Source organism: Muntiacus reevesi, chromosome 5, assembly GCF_963930625.1.
Source record: "Muntiacus reevesi chromosome 5, mMunRee1.1, whole genome shotgun sequence".
Taxonomy (NCBI): Eukaryota; Metazoa; Chordata; class Mammalia; order Artiodactyla; family Cervidae; genus Muntiacus; species Muntiacus reevesi.
Genome location: NC_089253.1, coordinates 38,964,674 through 38,974,032, shown reverse-complemented (window position 1 = coordinate 38,974,032; position 9,359 = coordinate 38,964,674). Strand labels below are relative to the sequence as shown.

Genomic DNA, 9,359 nt, shown 5'->3' with positions numbered 1-9,359 from the left:
TCTGAAGTGGATTCAGGGTCATTTAAAAACCTGGTGTTCCCCAGGCATTCCCCGCTCTGATTGGAGGAGGTGGTCTTGTCAGGGGCCACCGATGCAGAAGACCTCCAGGCCCTGGACTATTTTAGGCACAGCTGTTTCCATTCATCAGCCTGGAAGTCCAGGGAATGAAAACCTGCCCACTCAGTCCTCTCCCTCTGGGGAGGGGGATAGCATAGGGCGGGGCTGCAAAGCTGGGATACATCATTCTGGCCTCTGAACCCCTCCCTTTCTCAATCCGCGGGGAGGCAGAAGGCAGGAAATGACTGCCATGGATGTGGTATGATTTTTACCGAAACAGCATTTTGTGGCCCAGGCCCCATGCTGTCCGTAGCTGTTTTCCTCTCTGATACCAGCCAGGTGGCCCCGTCCCTTTCGCTCCCCTCCTCACCCCTTCACATGACTTCAGCCTTTGGATTCTCAGCCCCTGGCTGCTTTCCACATTCCACTGCTCTTTCAGAACCCAGGCATCCCGACCTCCAGCTGAAACCGCTGCATGTGGCTCCCCCACCCTGGCCCCGTGACTCAGGCCTTCTGAAGGGACCAGCCCTCTTCTTGGCACTCACCAGGGAGGGGAGCAGGGGAAGGGGGGCCAGGTGGTGACATCACAGTTGAGGGGTATAAAAGCTTTGGGCCGAAACAGAGTTGAAATTGAAGACACTGACAGAACGTGACCGCACAGCCTGTGTTCCTGGGGACCTCTTTGGAGCCCCAGCCTGCTACTCGCCGCATCAAGGCCTACCTGCTGGTAAGGGGGTGCCTATGAGATAGAAGTGTGGAGGGCAGGGAGGGACCAGGCCTTTGACAGGTGGGGACGGAGGGCTCCAGGGCCTCTGTGTCCCCTCTCTTCTCCGTTCTAACTACCATCTCCTTTCTGGCTTTCTGCATGTGTCGCTGACTATCTGGTTGCTCTGGGTGGCAGCTGGTAACCATTCCACCTTCCTTACCCAGGCGGTGTAAATCATTTCCTCCTCTTCTCCGCCCCAGCTCCCCCCAGCACTGTTTATTCATTAACTATTTCCAGCGCTTCACATGTTGCGGGCCGCACCTCTCTCTCTCTCTCTGCTTAGACCACATTTCATTCTTTTCCCCAAAACCAAGCACATACGCTGTTCAGAAGCTGGACGGACACATGGGTGTGTCGGGGTCATTCCCACCTCTTGTTCTCCTGGTCCCTGGTCCTGTTTCCCTTTGCTTACAGGTTTTGTTGAGGGACGAGGGGGGCTGGCAGGGTCTGGGGGCTGAAGAGCCTTTACCCTTGTACCTTCCCTTCCAGATTCCATGCCGCGCGCTCCCTGCCTTCTGTGGCTCCTTGCTGTCACCTTCTCCCTGGTTCCCAGAACGCAGCCCTTGGCGGCCGGAGACTTGGAAGTAGACGAGCAAGATGAGACACCTTTGCCGGCTGTCCTCTGTGACTATGACCACTGCCGCCACCTGCAGGTGCCCTGCCAGGAGCTGCAAAGGGCCGGCCGGAGAGCCTGCCTGTGCCCCGGCCTCTCCAGCGCCCTGCAGCCGCCGCAGCCGCCACGCCTGGGGGAAGTGCGCGTGGAGGCCGAGACTGGCCGCGCCGAGGTGCACTGGTGCGCCCCCTCCTCCCGGGTCCACCAGTACTGGCTGCTGCTGTGGGAAGGCGGCGGGGCTCCGCAGAAGGGGCCCAGCTTCAACTCGACGGTCCGCCGAGCGGAGCTGCAGGGCCTGAAGCCCGGGGGCGCGTACGTTGTCTGCGTGGTGGCCGCCAACGACGCGGGAGAGAGCCGCGCACCCGGGCCTGGGGCAGAGGGCCTCGACGGCGCGGACGGCCCCAACTTAGGGCCCTGCGGCCGGCTGACCGTGCCTCCGCGGCCGCTCACTGTGCTACACGTGGCTGTCGGCGTGGGCTCGGCGCTGGCCCTGCTCAGCTGCTCCGCCCTGGTCTGGCACTTCTGCCTACGCCAGCGCTGGGGCTGCCCCCGCCGAGGCCGCCCCAGCCACGCGGGGCTCTGAGGCTGCCCGGGCCTCCCTGGGCAGGTGACGGCCCACGAAGGCCAGACCGAGGGTGGCGCAGAAGGCCAGGCGCTGGGCCCTTGCTGAGTGGGTTCATGCCCCAAACTTTCCACTCTGCTCCGAAGCTGAGGTTTAGAAGTAGAGAAAGTTGACAAGATCTTTTCTTAATGGACCAGATAGATCGTAATTTAGGCTTTGTGGTTCCAGAGGATAAAATCACAGATATTGTGTAGGTACTTACATAACCATGTAACCATTTAAAAAATTTTAAATGGTTCTTAGCTCCTGGGCCTCACAAATCAGGCTGCGCGACCAGGTTCCACGTGTGGGCTCTGTCACTGTGGGTGGCTTCCGATGGGATTTTGAGAATCAGCTGCTCTGGGATGGGAGTTTGGGGCTAGAGACCACACCTCACCTGCTGCCTTTTGCTTAGATAGTAAGAATGCACACTGAGTTACAATCCACTGTGTCTTAAGTCGGGTGGAACTAAGTGACTGACATGGAGTGGAGAAGAGGAGGATTGTCCAAGTGGCTCTCTGGGACAAGCTTGCTTGTAAAAATATATTAATAACAAAGAATTTCCCCTCCCCCCATTTGTGTTTACTGTGTATTATTTGTGTTGTATAACATTAAAGGAAATGTAAAAGGAAGACGTTTTCATTTTTCATGATCCTTTTCGTTTAAACTTTTTTTTTGTATTAGAGTATAGCTGCAAAGAGTCGGACACGACTGAGTGACTACACTTTGGAAACATAGCTATCATGATCTTTTTCAATTCCCTGTTCTTGGGACTTCTCTAGCAGCACAGTGGATAAGAATCTGCCTGCTAATGCAGGGGACATGGGTTCGATCCCTGGTAAGATCCCACATGCCGCAGAGCACCACAACTAGAGAGTAGCCCACCCCACCCCCAACCCCACCGCTCCCTGAAGCTAGAGAAAGCCTGTGAGTAGCATCAAGGACCCACAGCAGCCAATAATAAATAAATAAATTTTCAATTTTCCTTTTTTTTTTAAACCCAGTCCCTTTCATTGGGAGGGCAGAATCTTAGCCATGGGATCACCAGGGAAGTCCCTTGAGTTTATTTTTAAATTAACTGGAAAATAATTAACTGGATGTAGAAAAGTCTAAGTTGCTATAGAGTTTATTCCTCACTTTTACTGCTCTTAAATCTTTAAAAAATTATAAACATAACACAAATTTCAAGTAATACTTGATAAAAGGAGAGTTCTCCTCCTCAAGAGGTAATCGCCTGCAGCAGAGCAAATCTTTTCCTAAGCAGTGGAAATATATTCTTGATTTCATTCAATACACCATGGATAATATTCCATGTTGGTAAATCACAGCCTCCTTGGTTATATGAATGGCATAACTTTCCATTGGAGGATGCTCCTTAACTGACACTTCCCATGGCTCCTTGTTAGAACATTTGTCTTCAGTGCTTGCTACGGACATCCTTGTTTGTTGGCATATCCTCACATGATTAAGTATTTCCACAGGGTACTTACCCAGAAGTAAGTGAGAGAGATAGTACTATACAATTTAGTCATTCTCTTTTTTTGTTGTTCAGTCACTAAGTCATATCCAACTCTTTATGACCCCATGGACTGCAGCACACCAGGCCTCTCAGTCCTTCACTATCTGAGTTTGCTCAAACTCATGTCCATTGTGTTGACGATGCGATACAACTGTCTCATCCTCTGTTGCCCCCTCCTCCTGCCCTCAATCTTTCCCAGCATCAGGGTCTTTTCAGGTGGGTCGGCTCTTTGCATCAGGTGACCAAAGTATTGGAGCTTCAGCTTCAGCATCAGTCCTTTCAATGAATATTCAGGGTTGATTTCCTTTAGGATTGACTGATTGGATCTCCTTGCATTCCAAGGGACTCTAAAGAGTCTTCAGCACCACAATTCGAAAGCATCGACAAAGTCTCTGCTTTTTAATACGCTATCTAGGTTTGTCATAGCTTTCCTTCCAAGGAGCAAGCACGTTTTAATTTCATGGCTGCAGTCCATCTGCTGTGATTTTAGAGCCTAATAAAATAAAATGTCATTGTTTCCACTTTTCCCCCATCTGTTTGCCATGAAGTGATGGGACTGAATGCCATGATCTTAGTGTTTTGAATGTTGTTTTAAGCCAGCTTTCTCACTCTCCTTTTTGATTCTCATCAAGAAGCTCTTTGGTTCCTCTTCACTTTCTGCTATTAGAGTGCTATCATCTGCATATCTGAGGTTGTTGATATTTCCCCCAGAAATCCTGATTCCAGCTTGGCATTTTGCATGATGTACTCTGCACCAGACTTCCCTGGTGGCTCAGATGGTAAAGAATCCGCCTTCAATGCAGGACACCTGGGTTCAATCCCTGGGTTGGGAAGATCCCCTGGAGGAGGGCATCGCAACCCACTCCAGTATTCTTGCTTGGAGAATCCCCAAGGACAGAGGAGCCTGGTGGGCTACAATCCATGGGTTCGAAGAGTCAGATGACTCTGACTAACTGAATGACTGACTGAATGACTGAATGACCAACTGAATGACTAAGCATGGCACAGTACTCTACATATGTTAAATAGGCAGGGTAACAATACACAGCCTTGACAATCTCCCTTTTCAATTTTGAACCAATCCATTGTTTCATGTCCAATTCTAATTGTTGCTGCTTGACCTGCATACAGGTTTCTCAGGAGACAGGTAAGGTGGTCTGGTATTCCCATCTCTTGAAGAATTTTCCACAATTTGTTGTGATCCACACAGTCAAAGGCTTTAGTGTAGTCAATCAAACGGAAGTGATGATTTTTGATGTTTTTCTGGAATTCCCCTGATTTCTCTATGATCCAACAGATGTTGGCAGTTTGATCACTGGTTCCTCTGCCTTTTCTAAATTCAGCTTGCACATCTGGAAGTTCTCAGTTCACATACTGCTAAAGCCTTACTTGAAGAATTTGAGCATTATCTTGCTAGCATGTGAAATGAGCACAATAGTACAATAGATTTAACATTCTTTGGCATTGCCTTTCTTTGGAATTGGATGAAAACTGACCTTTTCCAGTCCTGTGGCCATTGCTGAGTTTTCCAAATTTGTTGACCTATTGAGTGCAGCACTTTAACAGCATCATCTTTTAGGATTTTAATTCAGCTGGAATTGTCACCTTCACTAGCTTTGTTCATAGTAATCTTCCTAAGGCCCACTGGACTTCACACTCCAGGATATCTGTATCTAGGTGAGTGACCACACCATCATGTTTATCTGGATCATTAAGACCTTTTTTTGTATAGTTCTTCTGTGTATTCTTGTACATGTTCTTAGTCTCTTCTGCTTCTGTTAGGTCTTTGCCATTTCTGTCCTTTGTTTTGGCCATCCTTGCATGAAATGTTTCCTTGGTATCTCCAATTTTCTTGAAGAGATTTCTAATCTTTCCCATTCTATTGTTTTCCTCTATTATTTTGCACTATTCACATAAGAAGGTGTTCTTATCTCTCCTCACTATTCTCTGGCACTCTGCATTCAGATGGATATAACTTTCCTTTTCTCTTCTGCCTTTCACTTCTCTTATTTTCTCAGCTATTTGAAAGGCCTCCTCAGACAACCGTTTTGCCTTTTCACATTTCTTTTTCTTGGGGGTGGTCTTGATCACTGCCTCTTGTACAATGTCACGAACCTCCATCCATAGTTCTTCAGGCACTCTGTCTACCAGATCTAATCCCTTGATTCTATTTGTCACCTCCACTGTATAATCATGAGAGATTTGACTTAGGTCATACCTGAATGGTCTAGTGGCTTTCCCTACTTTCTTCAATTTAAACCTGAATTTTACAATAAGAAGATCATGATCTGAGCCACAGTTAGCTCCTGGTCTTATTTTTGCTGACTATGCTGCTGCTGCTAAGTCACTTCAGTTGTGTCCGACTCTGTGAGACCCCATAGGTGGCAGTCCACCAGGCTCCCCCATCCCTGGGATTCTCCAGGCAAGAATACTGGAGTGGATTGCCATTTCCTCCTCCAATGCATGAAAGTGAAAGTGAAATCGCTCAGTTATGTCCGACTCATAGTGACCTCATGGACTGCAGCCCACCAGGCTCCTCCGTCCATGGGATTTTCCAGGCAAGAGTACTGGAGTGGGGTGCCATTGTCTTCTCCTGACTGTATAGAGCTGCTCTATCTTCAACTGCAAAGAATATAATCAATCTGATTTCAGTCTGACCATCTGGTGATGATCCTGTGTAGAGTCATCTCTTGTGTTGTTGGAAGAGGGTGTTTGCTATGACTAGTGTGTTCTCTTGACAAAACTCTGTTAGCTTTTTCCCCGCTTCATTTTGTACTCCCAGGTCAAGTTTACCTGTTACTCCAGGTATCTCTCTCTTTAAAAAAAAAAACCATAAACATTTATTTATTTTATTTGGCTGCGCTGGGTCTTAGTTGTAGCATATGGGATCTAGTTCCCTGACCAGGGATCAAACCTGGGCCCCCTGCATTGGGTGCATGGAGTCCCAGCCCCTGGACCACTAGGGAAGTCCCTCCAAATATCTCTTGACTTCCTACTTTTGCATTCCAATAACCTATGATGAAAAGGACATGGGAATGACAAACCACTCCAGTATTCTTTCCTCGAGAACCCCGTGAACACTATGAAAAGACAAAAAGATATGACACTGGACAATGAGCCCTCCAGGTTGGTAGGTGTCCAATATGCTACTGGGGAAGAGGGGATAAATAGCCCCAGAAAGAGAGTTGAGCAAAAGCAGAAACGAAGCTCAGTTGTGGATATGTCTGGTCATGAAAGTAAAGTCCAACGCAGTATAGAACAATACTGCACAGGAACCTGGAATGTCAGGTCCACGAATCAAGGTAAATTGGACATGGTCAGGTAGGAGATGGCAAGAGTGAACACTGACATTTTAGGAATCAGTTAACTAACACGGAAATGAGAGGATTTAATTCAGATGACCATTAGATCTCCTACTGTGGTCAAGGATCCCTTAGAAGAAATGGAATAGCCCTCACAATCAACAACAGAATCTGAAATGCAGTACTGGGTGCAATCTCAAAGATAACAGAATGATCTCTGTTTGTTTCCAAGGCAAACTGTTCAACATCACAGTAATCCAAGTCTATGCCCAACCACTAATGCAGAAGAAACTGAAATTGAATGGTTCTAGGAAGAGTTACACGGAGAAGGCAATGGTACCCCACTCCAGTACTCTTGCCTGGAGAATCCCATGGACGGAGGAGCCTGGTAGGCTGCGGTCCATGGGGTCGTGAAGAGTCAGACACGACTGAGCGACTTCACTTTCAATTTTCACTTTCCTTCATTGGAGCAGGAAATGGTAACCCACTCCAGTGTTCTTGCCTGGAGAATCCCAGGGATGGCAGAGCCTAGTGGGCTGCCATCTATGGGGTCGCACAGAGTCGGACACGACTGAAGCGATTTAGCAGCAGCAGCAGCAGCAGGAAGAACTACAAGACCTTCTAGAACTAACACCAAAAAAAAGATATCCCTTTTAAAAAAATATTCTTTTTTTTAGGGGGCCATGTTCTGTGGTATGTGGAATTTTAGTTCCTGACCACGGATCGCACCAGTGCCCCCTGCATTGGGAGCACAGAGTCTTAACCACTGGACCACCAGGAAGTCCCTAGTCATTTTTTCTTATTGGAACTCTAGAATAAATTTACAATATATTTGCATCTAGAATATACTCACCACATTGCCACAAATTCTTTGTGTATTTTTGATTCCTGTATTTCCTCAGCATTTTAGTTCAGTTCAGTTGCTCAGTCATGTCCAACTCTTTGCCACCCCATGGACTGCAGCAGGCCAGGCTTCCCTGTCCATCACCAACTCCTGGAGCTGACACAAACTCATGTCCCTCAAGTTGGTGATGCCATCCAATCATCTCATCCTCTGTCATTCCGTTCTCCTCCTGCCTTCAATCTTTCCCAGCATCAGAGTCTTTCCCAATAAGTCATTTACAAACAATGAGGGTCTACTCCCTCATTTTTTTCAAAATTTTTCTTACCTACTATCTTATTATTAAAGACTCACTTTAGAGACTTCCCTAGTAGTCCAGTGATTAAGATCCCACACTTATACCACAGGGAGCACAGGTTTGATCCCTGGTCAGGGAACTAAGATCCCACATGCCACATGCCTTGTGCAGCAAAGCCAAAAATACAAAACCAAAAAACCATGAAGACACACTTTACATACATTCTCACTTAATTCCTATCACAATCATTCCAAGAGATGGTGTCACTTTTTCACAAATGAGAAGCAAGCTTGAGGTTCTAAACACTTTGAAGCTACAAGTCAGGATTTCAGCCCAAGTTGCATCAAAAGCTCATGCTCTTGACTCCACTACAGGGAGACAGCACAGCTTAGCCGTTTTATATTGCACACTGCATGGGTCTGAATCCTAGTTCTCCTACTTTACCAGCTCTGTCACCTTCGGTAAATTAGCTCATCCTTCTGTGCTTGTTTCCTGTGACTACTAATAATATCTACATCATATGGATTGTTGGGATGATTAAATATTAATTAACCATATAAAATTCTCTAGTGCATCTATTATCAATATTAGCAACTTATTATTAGTCTGCCTCTAATAAACATTTAAAAGTAAGTTTTAGGGACTTCCCTGGTGGTCCAGTGGTTAAGGCTCTGTTCTTTCACTGCAGGGGGCACAGGTTAGCTTCCTGGTGGGGAACTGAGATCTCACAAGCTGTATGACTTGGTCAAATAAACAAATAAGAAAAACAAAAGTGAGTTTTAACTTAGGCGACCTAACAGACTAGGTAGCAGTGGAGAGCTAAGTAATCAACAAGACTACACAGCAGGGGGACAAATGCTAATAGAGAAAATACTGGTGCTGGGAGATAGAGATGGGGTGGTCAAAGCACGTTTTCCTTAGAATGCAAACCGCAGGAGCTTCCATCGTGGTTCAGTGGTTAAGCTGAGGCACTTTCATCACAGGAATGCAAATTTGATCTCTGATCTGGGAATTAAAATCCCACAGGTCATGCTGCCAAAAAAGAAAGAAAAGGTCTGTTTTGCAATCTGCACGTTACCCTCAAGCAGTGACCCATGTTGCTAACTGCCTTTACCCAGTGCAGCTTGCCAGACACCTAAGGTTGGTGCTATTGTTATCCTCACTTTACAGTTGGAGAATTAACAAGAGACGGTAGAAGGAAGCCATTTAGACGACTGAGGTGTCGTGGAGAAGTCTTAACCCGGGAGGTGATGACAAGATCAGTTACTGCGTTTTGCAAAGATCCCTTGTGGCAGTGGGGCGGAGGATGGCTCAATTCCCCGGAGAGGATGAATGGGTCAAAGGGTGCATACATTTCTAGGG

At 47.1% G+C, this 9,359-nt stretch overlaps 1 protein-coding gene across 2 annotated transcripts; it reads left to right on the top strand.

The window, feature by feature from the left end:
• Positions 1 to 138: 138 nt before the first annotated feature.
• LRRN4CL (LRRN4 C-terminal like) lies at positions 139 to 2,669 on the top strand. Of its 2 annotated transcripts, none has more exons than XM_065937526.1 (2): positions 139 to 784; positions 1,313 to 2,669. In XM_065937526.1, the coding sequence occupies exon 2, from the start codon at positions 1,318 to 1,320 to the stop codon at positions 2,017 to 2,019; it is 702 nt and encodes a 233-aa protein (XP_065793598.1). In that variant the 5' UTR covers positions 139 to 784; positions 1,313 to 1,317; the 3' UTR covers positions 2,020 to 2,669. The 2 variants fall into 2 exon arrangements, with proteins under 2 accessions (XP_065793598.1, XP_065793597.1); XM_065937525.1 differs by lacking the exon at positions 139 to 784 and adding an exon at positions 1,093 to 1,172.
• Positions 2,670 to 9,359: the final 6,690 nt, after the last annotated feature.